This window comes from Lagopus leucura, unplaced genomic scaffold (genome assembly GCF_019238085.1).
Source record: "Lagopus leucura isolate 7727_CA_CO unplaced genomic scaffold, USGS_WTPT01 Super-Scaffold_100001, whole genome shotgun sequence".
NCBI lineage: Eukaryota > Metazoa > Chordata > Aves > Galliformes > Phasianidae > Lagopus > Lagopus leucura.
In genome coordinates this window covers 36296357-36315665 of record NW_024962262.1, presented here as the reverse complement: position 1 = coordinate 36315665, position 19309 = coordinate 36296357, and the positions used below count along the sequence as shown (strand labels likewise).

General features: G+C 42.6%; 1 protein-coding gene across 1 annotated transcript in view; it reads right to left on the bottom strand.

The window, feature by feature from the left end:
• Positions 1-23: 23 nt before the first annotated feature.
• Positions 24-19309, bottom strand: part of CLYBL (citramalyl-CoA lyase) — a 156715-nt gene continuing 137429 nt past the window's right edge. Inside the window, exons 6-8 of the mRNA XM_042866781.1 lie at positions 18148-18315; positions 12998-13122; positions 24-532 (exon numbers count right to left, since the gene is read on the bottom strand). Coding sequence (XP_042722715.1) covers positions 437-532; positions 12998-13122; positions 18148-18315 — 389 coding nt within the window. The 3' untranslated portion in view covers positions 24-436. The remainder of the gene's footprint in view (positions 533-12997; positions 13123-18147; positions 18316-19309) is intronic.

Sequence of the window (19309 nt, the reverse complement as noted above, 5' to 3'; positions counted from 1 at the left end):
GCAGGACAGTGAGTTTCATCCAGTGAGTTTCATCACATTTATTTCAGCTGATGTGTGATTACCCAGAGCTTTGACTTTCACATGGACTTTGTCATGGAAATGGAGAGTGAAGGCTGACCAGTGTTCACAGGTTATTCGAGGGGAGCTCACTGCTCATATCCTGCTGGTGTCCTCTTGTGAAGCCACGATCCCACAGCCATGATATCACGCATGACATGGCACCGTGGCAGGCACTGGGAGCGAGAGGCACTTTGGGTTGCGAGCACTGTTAACGACGAGCAATTCTGGCAAGGAAATTATGGCAGATCTGCAAAACGTCAATGAATTTCTTCTTAAGCGTGATGCATTTGATTTTTTTTTTTTTTCCCCTGAAGTCTTATAGTCATCTTTTAAAACAAGCTTCCGTGGCCCCATGGTGAGCGCTCCATTTACCAGATCATTTTTTCTTGATGGCTGTGGCAAGCGTAACAATGTTCCGTGCCTGCTTCAGCAGCGGCATGTCTATCATGCTCCCGCGGAACGTGAATGCGCCCTGCAAAAGAGAGAGCATGGGAAGCTGCAGCCTGGCTCTACCATCAGAAGACATCTGCTGGCAGGGTGCAGAGATGGCTCCTAGGGGACGAGATAACCAACACCTGGAATAAAGATGGTTTTGGGGTGGGCAGAGGGAATCCCCATGTCTGGGTGTATGGCTGGGCCTCCCCACCAGGGAGCACGGGGATGGCTGGAGCCTGGGAAAAACAAATGGTTATTGTAATATTGTGGTTATTGTAAGAATCTAGCCCAAATCTCTGGATGCAGTGTGAGGCCCACCTGAATGCTGCTATAGGGGGTTTACCAGCAGCGATCTCAACACACATCAGCAGTGATGGGAGAACCAAGGAAAGCCGGACCTCACTTTGCATTTCCAGGGACTCTGTGCTGGTGCTGTGCTGAGTTCAAAGCAGTCAGCAATGTGTCACAGCCACCACTCAGCAGAAGAAACACATATGAAGCAAAGCAAAGCCTGAGCTGGGTGTTCTTACCAAGAGAGGACTTGATGATAAAGCTCCGTGCATCAGGATATGCCAAAAAACAGGGGGGGGGGAAATGTTATTTGTAGTTCTGACAGTACCTTGACACATTCTTGGATAAAGCAAACACGAAGGTGCAATTCTCTCCCCAGGGAGCTGAGAGGGGCACCCTGTGCAGTGTGGCACTGGGTCCAGGGACAGGTTTGGCAGTGAGTGAGGTGAGGATGGGGGGATGGCATGGGAACAGGTTGCTGCGGGCACACGGGTTGGGATAGGCAGCTTGCTGCTGTCTGCTTGTCTTTGAGGGCTGGTAGGGGTTAAATGGAGGAATCTCATAAACAGAGGGAAGACATTGCCCATTGACAGAAATGGGAATGAAATGTGCTGCTCTGGTGGTACACATTGGTTGACTGAAGGAGTATGAATTAAACACTGAATCACATTGTGAAACAAGTAAAACAAAATCCTTCTTGCACACTAACATGACACAGATCAGTATCACTGCATATAAGAGCAGGCTCTGTAGGAGCCATTAACAAAGCAATAGTTAGAGCTATGATTTTATTGCAAGTAGGATTTCATGCTAGAGCTTGCAGTATTTTAGGGGGGTCAGAGAATAACAGACTGACAGCACTCAGCTGCAGATGCTTCAGATCGAATGTCTTGTTTACAGAGCAACTGATTAAGCCTACATTAATAGCAACAACAATATTCATTACAATAACGATAACAATACTTTCTGCCTTAGTGACATCCCAGCCAGTTTCACGTATAGTTTCAACATTAACAAAAGATGCAGCATCAAGCCACTCCATTTATTAACTGTTGTGAAAATACCGTAAGATTTGAGTAGACATTTTATGATGTTATTCTTTGGAATCACTCAAATCGATGATGTAACGCTCCTGGTAAGCACAAGGCATATTTTTTCACAGTGAGAAAAATGCATTTTAATTGTGCCTGTTTTCCTATAAGTAGTTGGTTTCAGAATAGCTATTGTTTAAAGGAGAAATTCATGCGTGTGTGATAAGCAGGGAGCTGTTAAGATCTGGAATGGCCCTTCCCAGCCCTGAGAAGTGGATGCACTGAGAGCAGCTCTCCCAAGTGCCCGTAGTGTTGTGCAAAGAGGTGGGTGCCCAGTGATGGTTGTGGGGTCAGGGCATGGTCTTCAGGGCCCGTCCTGAAAGGAAAATGGGATAGCAGCCTGTGGAGGCATGAACACAGAACCACGGCAGGTAAGCAGCGCATCCTCCTGTCAGCACGCAGCTGCAGATTTGGCTGTTATGAATTTGAATTCTCAAAGGGAAAAAAAGCAGCAATGAGTAGCACAAAGAATTTGGCTTCTCTGCCCGCTCACTCAGAGGCTTAATTTCTCCCTGCTAATTTGCAGTGCTGAGCTAAAGTCCAGAAAAAGAAACCGATTTTAATGCCATTGAATATGCCCTATTCACTGCCTCCCCTTCCACCCACAGGTTTCGGCAGATAGGAAATACCCGTAATTACAGCTTTGTCCCCACGCTCTCTTTTCCGTCTCTGGTAGCAGAAATTCGCCCTTAACACTCTTTTGATTTTTACTCACATTAATACAAAGAAAATGAGACTTTCTATAAACACCATTGACTTTGATAGTGTTAATCTGAGGATCGGTGTAGCCATAGATCTCAATTTTTTTTTTTTGGCTGATGGTCTTCAATCATCTCACACTTCCAGCCTGTACTTCCAGTAGTTCAGCTGCTGGTCAGACCCAGAGTCAGCTCTCAAGGAAACCAGATCCAGGCCAAGCCCAAAGAGGTACTATCCCCTCTATGATGAATTTCAGTGTGTCCTAAAGTGCTCTGAGAACAGAACATAGAGGGCTTTTGACAAACAAAACAGCTGGAAGGGAATTAAAATTAGATAAAGTTTTTATCTTTTTTCTTCTTTTCTCTTCTTTTCTTTCTATTTCTTTCTTTTCTTTTTTTTTTTTTTTCTCTTTTTTCTTTTTCTCTCTCTCTCTATTTTTTTTTTTTTCAAGAGGAAACTAACAAAAAGTGCTAGTCTTGGAAAAATGAGAACTGAGCCCAGTCAGTGTCAGTGCCACAAAAATCCAGCCTGCTGACATGGGAAGCAGCAACAGAGAGCTGACAGAGGTCAGCCAGTTTCACAGGCTGGGAGCTGGAGAGGCAATCTGAGAAAAAGCGGCCAACTAATCACAGCCATTGCCTAAACTAGCTCAGATCTAACAGTTGAGTGCATAACTGGGGACTCCTGGCTCACAATGTAGATGACACCCCTGTCTGTGCGTTGCCATGGATCAGGTCATAAATTTCCAATGTGTCCCATCTATACAAGAAGCACCAAGTAGCAGAAAGTTTTGGCGTTGACCTTTTTATATGCAATGACCGAAGGCTAAATGTGTTAATGCGATGGTTCCTGGAACACACAGATCTTCTTGTGTGTTGTATGAGGCAGAATCCAGGATCTTCTGCCTTGTGAAATTTGGGGGATGGTTAAGAGCTTGCTAAATCTATACTACCCTCTCACAAACATAGCATAAGTTTTCTATGGCAAGACGTATTTGATCTTCCTAGAAAGTAAATGCATGGGATTCAGAGTTAGCGATTTCTGTACCTGCTGGGGATCAATGCGTTTTGGGCGAGCCAGGAAAGGGGAAAAAACTCCACATCCAACTTTCTTGCTGGCATTTATTATGTGTGGAAGAGTTGTGGTGACTTTGAGTGAACAGAAAAACCAGTGAGTCACCTGTCATGACTTTGCAGAAGATCATGGAAATTGAAGTCTCTAACTTCTTCATTTCTGCTGAAACACCTCCATGTAACGTGCAGTGCTATACAGGGTTTTACTCCCTCCACTTTTGTTTCCTTATGTATCACTGGGTAAACTAAAGAAACAAGCTGGCTGAAGCTATTGGGGTACAGAGCACTTCGGGGACCTCATAGCTCTGTAGCACACTTGCCTCTGAGCGATGGCTTGGATGAAAGACGGTGAGTTAATTAAAGCAAAATAGTAATTGTTCTGGGACATGTGGGACAGCAATCAGACAAACTAGTCCCCCTTGGTTGACAAGAGGGAGGAATTAGAGGAATTCCCACTCCTGGGAACACTTGGGGCAGTTTCCTCAGTATTTGCTCTTTCCTTGCATCTACCCATACCCATCTGGGTGGCTGCAATGAGCTCCTTGCAAATGCAGCTGCAGAACCTCTCTTCCCTAGATGAAGGAAAATAACCAGAAGCAGGATCAGTTTTCCTAAGGGCTAGCAAGTATATATATTTGAAAGTACTGAGAAAATCCAAAAAAATCACCAAAATCTACTGGCTTCCCTTTTGGTTACAGATGTGACTCTAAATGGTTGTGAGGACTCAGCGTTCTGTTTTGGGAATCAACAGTAGTTGTTATCAATTACCTTGACCTCTGCTAATCAACCTTGCTTGTGGTTTGTCTATTGCAGAAAAAAACCCAATATTTATTTCGTACAATGTGAAATAATATAGACAACGGTGCTGTGCTCAGTGGTGTGTCTACAAGTATGGACTGCACTGGGCAGTCCCACGTGGGGATAGCCAGCTCTCTCAAAGCAGTTTACTTCGGGATCCTACTCAGCAGATTTGGATGGCAGGCTTGGAGGTACCAGGAGATGTTCATGAGCAGATAGGGCCTTAGCATGGGGTACTCTGGTCAGTGAAAGAAAAGGAGAAGAGAGCCAAGGTCATGTTCCATGGAATTGCAGTTCCTATGAGAAAGAGCCTGCTGCTGAATTTTGAATTAGACATAGGTCTGGGGTGAGGGTTATTGAATGCCTGTGAAATTACCAGCAAATCTCTGCTGCTGGTTAGGTGCTCAGAAGATGAGCAAGCTCTTGAGTGAGGGGAAGTCCTTTGGAGGCACCCTAGTGTCGCTAGTTAGAAACACTGCTCTGCTGATGGAGATGTGCCTTTCTTCAATTACTTTTCTTTTCACTTCCGCTAGAAATACTTTCCCTTGCAGACCAAATCCCTGCACTCAAGTAGACAAGTGTCCCCAATTCACAGACACTAGAAATGTCTTTGAGACACAATTACCTGAGAAGCAGTCTCTATTTCTGTTGAAATTCGATGGATTACTTGGGGATAGATCCTAGAAGTCTACTTAGGACTTTTTGGAGACCACAAATGTACGTACAATAAACCCATTAAAATCCTCCCAGGTCTGAGAACATTATCCCTTATCCTGCACATTAACCTGTCCTGAGGAAATGGGAGTGCTGTGCCCTAGAAGAATGGCAGATTTGCTCTTCTGAGGAGGGGAGGAAGCAGGTGGATGGCAAAGGGTCCTCCTAAAAAGCATGGCATTCAGGAAGATAATTCCCTCAAGGATTAATGAAAACACACATTCTTTAAGCACCCCCCTGCAGAGGAAATGTGGAAATCTCTGCTTCAGGGCTTAAAAAGAACGCTTGGATTTGCTTACAGGTATTTGAACAAAAGGGAGCCCAGCTCGCAGCACATGGAGCTGGGTCTGTGCCTGGGGGAGGAGTGATTAGCCTAACCACAAAGGAATGACTTTCCCTTCAAACAGAAGGTTGAAACCATATTTTTGGGGAAGTCAAGAGTAGGAAATAAGCTAACAGCTGTGATGGTGCTGAATGAAGGCTTAATTAATTTTCTTCTGCAAGTTGTCGCCAAAGACCCATCACAGAGAGCTGGGTCACAATTCCATTTTTATTTTTGGTGAACTTCCAAAGGTCAGTGAGCTGCTAGGAGCTGGTCAATGATATCTGGGTCAACTGAGCACGTTTTTCAGGTTATAGCAAGAAAAAGTCTCCCACTCCTCTCTGCTCAGGTCTGTCCTGCCTCCAAATTGACACACAACTCTCAGCCTTCTTTTAGCATCTTTGCAATAGGAAATGGAGAAAGAACCAGTGCGGTCACATACAACAAACTGAGGTCTCCCATTACAGCAAGCTAGAAGAGCTTTTCCGGTTGCATATTTTCATATCCTCTGCTCTGAACCCTTTGACATTTGCCTCTTTTGGTCACAATGTTACATGAGGAAAGGAAGGCACTTATAAACCAGATCTTTGGGAAAAATAAATGGTCCCTGGAAAGATTTGTCAAAAATTTCCTTCTGGCAAGAGGAGATACATAGGGGGTCTCTGTGACCCACAGAAGTCAGGGATGATTAGGGAGGGGATTCTGCAGTATATGTATGTACACCAGCAAGGCCCTGTCATCATCCCGTCTTGATGTGAATAAGACTTTAAATATCACTGCCTTTTGTTTCTTCTCACCTGCATAAACTTCCACCAGTACGGAAACAGTTACTGGGTACAGAGGATGTATCACTTTGTAATGCAAGACTTAGTCGACAGCCTGTGTGTGTGAGACATGATTCTGCCTCTTGGAGATGATGGAAGGACACAAAAGGTCGAGAAAAAAAGAGCAACAGCAACATGAAACAGAGATTTTTTTTCCCCCTCAAATAAGCCCCTAGCAGTAGTACATGAACTCTGACAGGAAAGTCCTCTCTAAAGCTCAACAGGTGGAAAGGACTCTATGATCCCCCCAGTCCACAATGGGGCAGGAAAGATGAAGAGCAGGGATCCAGAAAATCTATTATTTCAGTCCTGAGGAGTGCCATCTCCTCCACTCAATGTTCCCAGTCCTCGGATGAAGGTCCTGCCCTGCTGTGTGATCAGACAAGTCGTGTTTCCATTTCACAGTTCCCCAAGACTGTCTGAACCAGTGGAGACAGCCATTTAGGCTGGGATGGGCCAACAGATCCTGCTTGGTCCAGCCACAGAAACTGCTTCAAGCCACAGAGGTCTCCACCTTTCACTGAGCCTGTGTAAGATCCCTGAGTGAAAGGCTGGCACCAGGATTTTTAATTGCAGTCTTTATGATTTCACTAGATTCCTTCTCACTGTAGTTATTGCCTTCCTGTGTGTTCATGTAGAGTAGGAAGGAATAAAATCAAATAAACAAAGAGAGTCCTAGGAATATTCTTCCTTAGTTTCCAGCCGTCATCTATATAATGGATGGGGAATGAAAGAAGTCTAGAGAGCACACTGGTTTGGAGATGCTGCTGCAAAGGAAATCTTTACTTCATATCACAAAAGCAGCTCCCTGGATAAACATCATATTCAACCACGAGCACGATGGTTATTATACAGAAAAATGAAAAGTAACTAACATTAAGATCAGTATCCTCAGATGCCCTTAATTAAGTCATTCAAAATTAACTTGAGGCTTCCAGTTACTGAAGCAATTTGTTAAAACCTCGAAAATTGAATTTGGAAGTAGGTGCCTACAGGACACTCAGAAGGTATTTGATACTGAAAAGGAAGGTGGTTGTGAAGCAACACAGGCAAGAATAGTAGCAACGGTGAAGCTTGTTCTGTCAACAAGAAGGGAATTGCTATTGTTTTTGTACTCTGTATTATTATCTCTAATTTCACATTAATTCTCTGAATAGGGTTGAGCAGCCATTCTTCACTGCGTTTCTCTATTCCAGCTGAGGGAGCTTTTGCAGAAAGCTGCTCTAGCTCTGTGAGAATGGCAGCTAGCACAGAACGGAGCTGCAAAGCAGCACGACTGCTACTGTTGAAATTACCTGAAACAATATTTTGGATGTAAAGGCCTCCGAATTCCCCTCAGTAAGCCTTAGAAAGGGCCATCTGGTGAGAATATGACATGCCATGTCAGATCCTGCTTTGAAAAGTGAGCACTTGTTAGTACTTTGCAAGCAGGGCTGGGCACATGGCTGCCTTCATGATTTGCTTTGTGCGAAGTGGTTCTTGGCACTGCATCTCCACATGGAGATGTCCACATGGAGGGACAGGCTTGGCACCTGGACCCCAGAAAGGTGACATTCTCTGTCCTCTGTGGGTGCATGTCCCGGAGGACAGGGGCCATGTCCCTGGCTGGGCAGGCAATGAAGGTGTGTGGAGACTGTCCTTCTGACCAGAGAAATGCAGTATATAAGCACAATCTGTCTGTGAAGGCATTCAAGGCCAGGCTGGGAGGGGCCCTGGGCAACCTGGTCTAGTGGGTTACAACCGCATGGCAGGGGGTTGTAACTGGATGGGCTGTAAGGTCCCTCCCAGCCCAAGACATTCTATGATTTTATGATCCCAGATCCTCTGACCCCATGCACTGGCCTTTAAGGAGAGGAGGAAAACAGATTAAAGATGCAATACATGCTTGCTGGGGAGCAAGGAAGGGAGAATTAGCAAGAAAATGTTTTGTGTGAGTTTCTGCCCTGCTTTAGGAGCCTTTGTAGCCCTGTGCAGTGAAATCTGTCTCCTGCTTTCCCCACCTGGAACATCACCCTCAGGACTGTGCCAGTGTAAGAACAGGTAGAGCACAAGTAATTAGTTAAAACATCCCCAACTGCTCTGCTTGAGGGGGCTCAGAAAGTGCCCCCAGGTGGGTCTTCCTAAGAGAAAAGCCTTCAGTGTGACACAACACACATTTTGTACAACTGTACAGATAAACTTGAAGCAGGAATGCAGTCTCTATTGTTATATATGCATCAATTTGCACTTCTAAAAACAAGCAGCCTGTCAGCAGCCCATGCTTAAATCCTAGCAGCTCTCTCCATTTACACACAGAGAAGCACCCAAGCCTGTACTTCCTAACTCCAGCAATGCCACCCAAATCTCTGGATCCTCCGTGTGAGGAATATGCGCTGCCCACTTCATGAGGACAACGGATCCTTGCAGACACCCAAATATAATGTACTCTATATCAGTGTAACACACAACAAGGTACCCTGTGCTCCCCGTGGGGTCCTGACCGCCCCGTTAGCCCTGCGAGGGGTCTGCTCTCAGCAGGCAGAGCCCTCCTGGGCCCGGCAGGAGCTGGACAGGGCCCAAGCGCGAGGCGCATCGTCTCCAAGATACAGTGGCTTGGGGCAGCTTGTCCCAGACAAAGAGCATTATGAGGGAACCACTGCTGGAAATTTCCATCCCTTTGTTGGGTGGATGCTGTGTAAATAAATGCATTCCTAAGATTTTTCATAATCCCGGAAAGGCCCCTAAAAGAAGCTCTACAGCCTGTCAAATCGCTAACGTTCATAAATATTATTCCTCCGCCGCTGAGCACATGATGTACAATGGCACAGAACTGAATGCAAGAAACGTATGCCAAAAGCTTTCTGAGGAGAAGTCTGCGTGTTTGGATACTGCGTGTACAGATATTTCTTCTGTTTTGTCCCTATTACAGCTCGGATTTGTGAATTGCTCGCCTTGGTTCTAAACACTCCTTACCTGACAGGCAATGTTGGCAGCAGCATTTAGCTCCCTGTGCCTGGTGCGATGTGCAGGTGCTTTGAAAACACTTATAAATTAGTACGCTGATGTAAACGTGTAAGCAACCTCTTAACTCGATTCTCCTGTTTTCCCTTCTGTCTGAATCTTACTGTAAAAACAAACGATTCAGGAAGATCCTCTTACAGCAACAGTGCCTCACTCACTCATCATGTACAAACTGATAGAGAAGGTATTCTGTTCACCCGATGTGCTGGTAGCATAAACACAGGAGTTACTTGCACAGCAGAGAGCAGCAGCGGCAGTCAGCAAAGTGAGATCTTCCCAAAATAAGCCAGCAGCTTCTCCCATTAACTCTGCCCTCTCACACTCAGTTAATCTGGATTTCTAAGCTGACTTCTGTGCTTAATGCAGCTCAAATTCTATAAAAATTTAGAACAGAATCTGACTTTCACTTTGCCAACACAACATTTATTGCCTCTCTCCTTCATTTCTGAGCACACTCTGATTTATCTAATGCCTAGGTTTTCCCAACAGCTACACCCGCTTTCTTTAGGATGAAGTTATCAATTTTGGAAATCACATCCCCTACTAAAACAGATCTGCTGGAAAAATACTGAAACAATACAGAAATAATACCTTTTTTTTTTCTTCCAGTACTTTTTATTTCTAGATCTCAAATTCCTAGACAATAGAGAACATTTAATATGTAAATTGATAAAACATGAAATGTACGTTTTTAGCGTTTGCCTTTTATTTGCCCAGAATGCACTGTTACTATTTATTTCCTCCATATGCTATTTTTCAAGTTGAAAATATATTAAAAAAAATACAGTGAAACCAGCCTAGAAGCCAAACCAAAACAACACCCCAAACAGCACGGTCTCTGTAAAGTAAACCTGTTTTTGGCCAGCGAAGTCTTTAACACTCATCTGTTTGGACGCTGTCGCAGCATCTCCAGCTCTGCAGTGCTCATCTGATAGGCAAATTTTTAGGATCCTCAATACTCAAATACAACTCGGGGGCTGCTCTGCCTAAGCTTGTCAGTTTCCAGGACGAAGGAGCCTGCCTCAGCCTTTTCTCAAAGAAAGATGATTATGGTAATTGTCTCTCTCAAACTGGAACCGACTGTAAAAGCTGATCACTGTATTTTAATATAAAATACTGTTGACCAAGGGCAGCAAACTTTAAAACCAATGAATAATAAACTGCGATCCCAGAGACCAAAGACCAGTAACTTATCTGCTGCGCAAACAACCACACAAATCCCTCACATTTATTTTTTCCAGGCTTTCAACTTTGATTAATAACATGGCAAAAGCACACAAGTCTCAACCATATTAACCACAGCTATATTTTCAGCCCTACTGACACGAACGCTTTAATAAAATAAAAGGAGAAGGAAAACAGAAGAGGTGTTTCATTAGGACATGAGGATTACTAAAACCACTGTGTGGAGCATTTGTCAGGAGGTGGCACGGGAAGAGTTATTACTTACATTTTAGCGTGTCTCTAGGACGCAGAGCCAGAGGCTCCCTCGGTGAGATATGTTTGCTTTGGAAAAATATGAAGTAATCAGGCTGCCTGAGCTCTTCTAGCTGACACGTTTTTAATACCAAAATGCAAACCCAGCTAAGAAGTTTGCAGGAAGCACTACAGAGAAAACTGTTTTTCCAGTTTGGTTAGGAAGCCCAGCAACACTGAAGTGGTGTGAGGATCAGAAGTTCTCAGATTAACCTGCCAGTTCTTTTTACAGACAGATACAAAGCATACATATATGAAGCATGGTTAAAATAATACACCAAGATGCAACCCCCCCCCCCCCCCAAATCTGTACTTGTGTCTGCTTACAGAAGCTTACAACCTAAATGAAAAGCATTTATTAAAACACACCAAAAAATGGCTGATGTGATCAGGAAACCAATGTCGTGCCAATAAAATTGCAGCTACGAAACAAATCCAAAGAATAATGCTTGCTAATGCAGAGTGCTTGCAGTTTAACATCTGTAGCTTCATTGTTGTGTGAGACTGGGACTGTAGTTACATCTCTCCCAGTCTCCTCACTGGCTGTACAAACGACAGGGGTATTCCATAGATGAGTTTCTAAATTCGGTGAATTAAAAGCATTTTACAAGCAGTAAAAAATAAACAATATCGGGCTGAACTTGTCATTTGACTTTTTCATTCTGCATCTACCTGCCCACACTCTTGCTCTAGCAGCTCATTTATAATGATGCCTTTGCCAACAGACCCAAGCTTTTAAAATCAAGATAACGTGCAATGCTGGTCACAGATTTTCTATTTCTAAACCACTAACAGGAAGACAGTCACCCTCCAAAATAGGGGAAGTAGAACAAAGAGATCCAGGCATGTAATACAGTAACAGTGGCCCTGAAATAACTGCTCAGGATGGCACCCAAATATGATAGTAAAGGACGCATTAGAAACACCTCGGCACCGCAGACGGGATGCGGCAGCTTCGCAAAGAGAAGGGCAGACCAATAACAAATACCTTGTCACACTTTCATCCTGAGATGAAAGCATCGTTTCTGCTTTGACCTTTTTTAGAATCTGTAACACACAACACCTGGGGCAGCCGAGATACAAGGGAACAGGGAAGGGGCACGCTGCAGCTTATTCCTACCCACCAGCAAGCGACAAAACACACAGAAAATCTCTAAGCTGCACCAGAGAAAGCGAGAATCTATGCACCGCCCTACATGTGAGCTTCATTAACAAAGATATTTTTTCCCACTCGAATTGCACACATGCAAGTGTAAACCATTTCTGCACGCCCCCACTACCCGCTCTGACATCGGGATTTTGGCTGTCCCGGGCTTGGCTGTCACTAAGACAAACATATTTCACCACAACTTTTTTCATTCAAAAAGAGGCAAACTGGATTATAGCAAATAACCTTTAAGATAATTAACTGACAATGCTGCAACTAGCATAAAATCTTCCTTCAGGCGACCCCTAATTTAAGTATTACTGGCACAAAGTGGAGACAGATTGCGCATCACCACCGCAATATTTACATAGCAGAAACCCACAGAGCAGGAAACGTGAGACTCAATGATGCACTAAATTAGGAACAATCATATTCTAGTGTTAATTTGCTTTCCACTCTATCCAAATTTCAGGTCCAGCAATCGGTGTAAATGCACATAAAACATTCCCATTTTTAATGATTAAGAACCACAATCCGCAAGCAGCTCTGCTCAGAAGTAAATCTGCTCACTGCTAGGGACGTTTGCAGGATCAACCCCCCCCCCCAAAAGCGAGGCAGTTTTAGCAGCACAGAGATTTTCTGGAAACTGAATCTTCCTGAGCTGTTTACCCCTTTCCATCAATTATGCCTGCACAAGCTGTTGGAGTCTTCTGCCCATCTACCTGCCTTTTGCTGGCAAATATTTTCTTTTGGTGGTGCGACTCAGAAGCAGCTTTAATTCACCGATTCTGTAGAGATATATGCGTGTACTCAGAAGGCTCTGTGCTCAAAAAATTAAGGTTAAAACGGGGAGAGAAAAAGACAGCCAGGTTATTTGTAAACACACTGGTGCCACATTTATGATAAATACACACTCTACAGACTCGATGCAGATACAGATTTTAAAAGCGTGACTCTCGTATGCAGCATGCTTTCTAAGACGAACGCAAACAGCCACCACCAACCTCTCTAAATTTTAAACATTGTTTAAATTCACTTTCCACAACATCATATAACAAAATATTTACCTTTCCTAAACGCTGATGTTCTTCAAAAGCAGAAATCAGTTCTTGTGCCCACTTTATTTTTTCAGGGCTGGGAGAGAACTGTTCCTGGACAACAGCAATTTGGTTAGGGTGAATCACCTGCTTACCTACAAAGAAGATTAATAACACCAGAATCATGCATCGACAAACAGATGTTCAAGCAAAATGTTCCAACCACTTGAGGCTCTCCTATGCCTCGCAGACTTTCTGCTCCTGAACTAATTATTTTACTTGTTTTCTTTTATTATTTAACTGGACTACGTGCCAGATTTTTTAACAATAAAAATATCTGGCGCAATACTTGCATTTAGTGTGTTTGAAGGGACCCAGAATTCTTTCTCCTCCCTCCTCATTTCAGTCCATACATCTTCCATGGTTCATCTCAGGTGGAACTGTTGGTCTGGGGAAGTCAGCAGTGCTAGAGCACAATGCAACTCTGAATTTTACCTTTATAAATGGCACTGCCAGTCACTCGTAAATAAATTGCATAAAATGTGTTCAGAAAATGAGGTTTATCGAACTGAAAAGTTTCCGGCCATGCAGGGATCGTTCCCTCAGTTCTTAGCACTGGCTCTGCATCATGCGATGCTCAGGGCTGCTTATGTTTTTGTTGTGGTTCACAGGTGCAGGTAGGCTGGGGTATTTATTTAGCCACCGGTATATTAAACTGCTTCCAGAGGTACCCTGAAGTGTTACGAAGAACTTTTTATTAATCCTTTCTTGTATGAACATACAGTAGGAAAATAAAAATAGGTGTAGCCTTTTTTTTTTTTTTCCTACCAGAGATTTTCCAATGCGAATAGACAGCCACATAATCCGTTCTAATCTGTTATTGTACTTAGCCACATTAAAACAAATACATATCTAATTTGTTTGACAGTTTTCAAAGTGTGGCACTCGACGTTATTAGCCCGTTTCTAAGGGAATTTCACAGGCAACGTGATGGCTGCACGATCCCCTGTGCCGTGCCGTGGGAGCGCTTCAATAAAGCGGGGCTACTGCAGCCTCAAGCCTCGCCGTGACACAAATTAATCCCTCTATGCCACACGGCAGAGCGGGTTGCAGCCACGAGCCCCATCCCCAAGCCTTTCACGCCTCCCAGCCCTACAGCGGGGCACCTCGGGCTGGGCTGAGGGCCTGGGGCCGCTGCCGTGCCCCATGTTGGGCCCACGCCTCCTGCAGCCCTCGTGCGGTGCTCAGGGACCCCTGGGGTCCTCAGGAAGCTCTGGGGTGCAGCTCTGGGGTGACACTGGCACTGTGAGCAGCTGCCCATGGCATGCGGCCCGGCCTGGGGAAGAAACGCGACCCTTCCATTGGGCTCCTGGATGTGAAGCTAGAAATAAGCTCATCGCTACATGCAATAGATCCCGTACCACAGCACACGCGTGCCACTGTTTTAAACAACAGAGTGGAGAAAAGATTCCCATCACCGGGATTCCTTGTGTCAGCCTGCAATGGCTCTCTGATAAATGTGTGCCATGAAAGGATTGTGAGTGCTTTCTTTTGATAGAAAGCAATTGTTACTCTTCAGAGTCGCCGCGTTTCTTTAAAATCCACAAGTCGTTCGATTTTATTTTAGTTCCCATTACACAGTTGCTGGTTTAAGATCTCGAGGGCGGCCAGATACTCTGTCTCAAATTTTAATATGGCATATATTTCACAATAATCTGATTTTTTTTTTTTTAAGAAAGAAATTATAGGGAGACAAATTCCCTGAGCTGATGCTTTACATTCTTTCCAACCAAATGTATTTTAGTCGCTTTAATTAAATGTCACTACTGATAAGCTCATGGTGTTCCTTATTTTTAATATGATGCATTCTAAACTAATTCTAAAGAGGGAGAGTGGACAAGTAGTTCCTGCAAAATGCTGAAAACCTAACTTTCCGGAAGAAATAAAGAACAGATTTTAACTTGTGTTTAAAATCACAACAAAAATAAAAACGCAGGTACGATTTTTTAAGGTGTGAAGCATTTCCGTGAAAAGATTTTCTTCTGATACAAATATCCATAGCAGGAAGCTGTACTTTGCTTCATTAAAACATTATCAAACAATTTACAGAGAAGAAAATCGAGCCTTTGATTTATAGCACTCAGTGGATTTTTGTCACAGAATTATGTATCCAAATAACTGCATAATAGACGTAATGCCATGCAGGAATGAAGCAAATATTTTAAGTGAAATTGTTGTTATTGACAAGTTACCGAGAGAGTGCAAAATTGGAATACATTAAAATTTATGACCATGAAATCCTTTTTACAGTACCTCTTGATATATCGTGCTTTAAATCAATACCTGTCAAGTCTTTTAGGTAGCTGTATGATGGTGTCGTTTTAGCCTTCTACAAAAGACTACAAAAAGAGAGGAAACCTATAGTGTTTCGTATTTGTATCTGGCTTCTCAGCATGGAGCACAGGACTTTCTATAATGACTAAGTCGGCTGTTAAAGCTTGTCGTAGGTCTTCCTTAATTTTTTACATAAACTTTTCTAAAACTGATGACCATTTACTTGGGCTGCACGCTGGCTTTAAGTCCGCAGACTCCGGCATTGTAAAACATCCTGTTGTATGTGCATGTGTGTGTGTATATTAATAAATACACAAAAGATATATTACACTGGCTAAACTGCAATTGAAAGCAATCAATTTTATGGAAACACAGTAGCCGACGAAAAACCAGGCTGTTTGAAAGCTAGCTGGAAAAAAACTTGGCACTGAGGGTCACAGCAGTAACCAAATAGACAGTAAATTCTTCACTATATTATTTAACTTGTAAATTGTCAGTGAACACGTGTGATTACTTTAGGGATAATTCTGTTCTACTGGTTTCTGAATACAAGAAAATGTAAGGACGTGTAACTTTGCTGAATACATGGAGTTTATGATTATGTTTGAGAGAGGTGAATGTGGCCCTACACGTTTTGCCAGTTACCAGGTAATTGGTGAGCTTTCCCTCATTTTGGTCCTGTTGATTCCAGTGATTTAGATTACATGTGAAAAAGTAGAAAGATGTGATCGCAAGTAGATAGAAATAACAAGAACGATGTGTTTAGAACTTGTTATTAAGGCAGTGCTTCAGGATTTTATTATCGCATTATCTGACAACTGCCAGTGACAAATGTGATGTATTTTATAGAAGGTCATGGATTAAGCTAGGGCCCATTTGTAAATTTCTGTGATGAAAATTAAATTGCAAATATTAAAATGTTTTTATTTTTATAATTTTTGAACCAGATGTTTTTCCTTTTAGTTTGGAAGTGACATTTTAATTTAGCTAAACTAAGCAAAAAACAAAGATTAAGTGAACTGCAAACAAAAGAAAGAGAAAAGACAAGGGAAATATTTTTGATAGCCCTCAAATATTTTTTCTTTACCAAAAATATGAAAAAATCTGTTTTGTTTTGAATGAGTTTTTTTTCTTTAAGAATTTTGGCCACAAAATCGGAATACTGACCCATCTCTGTTTATGATGGGAGTGTTTGTCAGGCTGCTTGCTGCCCTTCTGAGATATGGTGATCAGAACTGCAGAGAGGCAGAAGGCTCTCTGCCTCTCACAGAAAGGCAAAAACAGAAGAGCTGTGAGTTTCTGTTGGTGAAGCTGGTACCTCACACACAGCTTTATTCTTTATGGGTGCGTTAGTTACCAACTTGATGCTCTAAATTGCCACGTATGACCTTTTTATTTTTCTCCTATCTGGACCCTATTCTCATGCTAGAAAGCTTCCTACAGAAAGTCAGAGGAGTCCAAAACCCCATCAGTGCTGTTTATGCTTTACGATTTAAAATTTTCCAAACTGGCAGCCTGAGCAAAGTATTTAAAAGCACATTAAGCATTCAGAAAGATTGCTCTCAAAGGTGCTGGGCATCTGCAGCTCCATCTTCCGTCAACAGGAGGTTCAGATACTTAAATTTTTCAAAAATCAAGCCCTTCCCTAAACTAGAAAAGATTGGTCTCGATTACGTAGCCATCAGCAGGTGCTACCATTCAGGAGCTCCATTATTTTCCCACTTCAATAGCGGACGAATTGAGGGTGGAAGTCCACACGGACACAGATAATGTTGTGTAGCTGTGAGGAGCTCCTGCTCTGCCTCTGAAACGAGATCTGCTTTTACAGCTGCTGAAGCTCAGCAGACGGGGAAGCAGAGTTTGGGCTGAAGGGAATCGATGTCTTTTTTTTTTTACTATCGAGTCCAGATCACTTGAAAGAACACTTTCGAAAGAACGCTCGCTGTATTTGGTTACTTTGCTTAGTGCTTTAAGATGTCATATGCCATTAACTGTAAAAATGCAGTGTGCTAAAGCACTTCCTCTGCTAACAAAACCCGAGCAGCTAAACGATTGCTATGCATACACCCTGAATGACAGTCACAGACGAATAATATAAAACGTCAGTGCTGAATCCTAGAATTCTATAACGCCTGTGTCAAATGGCTGATTTCTATTGCAAAAACACAATCTTTGGTGGCTGCACTGTCCCACCAGGGTGTCCAAGTGATCTGGTACACCAATCACAGGGTAACAGGCTGCATTACAGGGCTCTGTTGCAAGGAGCCTGCTGGTCTTGCTGTCTGCCAATACCCGTAGGTGTCACCAGCACTTACTGGGAGGGGAGCCAGGAGATGAAAAACAAATCAAAGAAAATAATAAAAAAAGAACTTTCCTGTAGCAATTAGCGTGCAAGGTTTGCTTATCAATTCCCTCACCTAGCAAGTGCTTTTTAAGCAACTGCTGCTTAAAAAATATGCAGAAGGGATCTGAATATCTTTAAAAAGTGACTGTGGATTGAGCATTGCAAAGTACAGTATCGCTTGTCCCGTACTCTGTGACTGGAGGAATCACATCCTGCACACCCTCTGCCCCAACCTCTCTTCAAAATACAGTCAAGGGGTGTAGTTTTAAAAAGCAGCCTGAGACTTTTCAGGCAAAATTTCCAGGCAAAACTGTAAAGGTGCTAATAAATGCATATGAGCTTGGTGTCGCTTAGTTTTTAAAAAACTGACCTGTAATAAAAAAGCGAGTTATTTGTTAAAGTAATGTGAATTACTTTGTCAAATATTTGTCAAAGAAATGTAGCAGTATCTTGAAATTGAAGAATATAGGCATTATTTTCAGACATTGGCAGAAACCCATACCAGTGAAGCCCATCGAGGCACCTTCCTTTGATTGCCTACGGAGCCCATCTTCATCTCGGAAATCAATGTAAACCAGGTCTATTGCTTGGAGGCCAAATACCTTTGCTGTGACTATTATTTTCTGCCTGGCATATAAAATATCGTGAGTTTCCTTATTGCTTGTTGCACCTATGAAAAGAAAGAAAACAAAGAAAAGATGACAATGCCTTAAATCTTTCTCTCTTGAATCTTTTGTAAGAAAAAAAAAAAAAAAGAAAGAAAGAAAGAAAGAAAGAAAGAAAGAAAAGAAGATCTGAGATTTCGTTTAACTGATTTGGGAAACAAAAGTGGATCACAAGGCTGTACTGTAAAACCGATACTCCCGGGGAAAAAATAATCTGCTTTAGCAAAAGGAATAAATCTCTCTTTATAGAGTCGCTTATAGAATTCAGATTTTGACTCAGTTCGAATCCGAAGTTGTAAGCATGAAGTCAGTGGAAGTTTTGGCTGGTAAGGACAACAGAGTTGGGACTAACATGCAGTAATGGCCTTATTGTATTACTATATGTGCAGCAAGAAGCACTAAAGCAAGGGAAGCTTTCTGCAGTGTGACACGCCGGCTACAACTAAATGGTTAAAAAATTCACATTGAGAGCAGAATTGCACTTTCCTTGGTTGTGATTCTTGTCACAACGGATGTCCTAAGCTGAATATTTAAGCTTTAGTATTTGGATGAAAAATGATGGTAGATGACCGAGAGGAACCAAAAGTATTCACAAGACTTGACGTGTTCACGGTGCACCAGCTAAGCAGCATTCTCATGTGAAGGCTGATGCAAAAAATAGTAATACGTTCCTTTCCTGAGGGTCACTGTTTAGATGCAGATTTCCAATTTGTTAGGAATAATTTAATGAATCAAGGCTAATTTTTATATTAAAATTTATTTTTAATTTAAACGTCTGCAGCTGTGAACTAATATCTTTAAACCGAATCAGACTAATGAGGAGATAAGTGGCTTCTCATAAAAAAAAATCAGAACAACTTTTCATTTTCAAGGAAGATTAATAGTGTTTTTACAGGAAAATATGCTAGGGATTACTGTATTGACACAGGGCATATTTAAAGCAAATTTATTATAGCAAAATATGACACGAGAGTATTTGCAGATGATGTCAAAATCCCA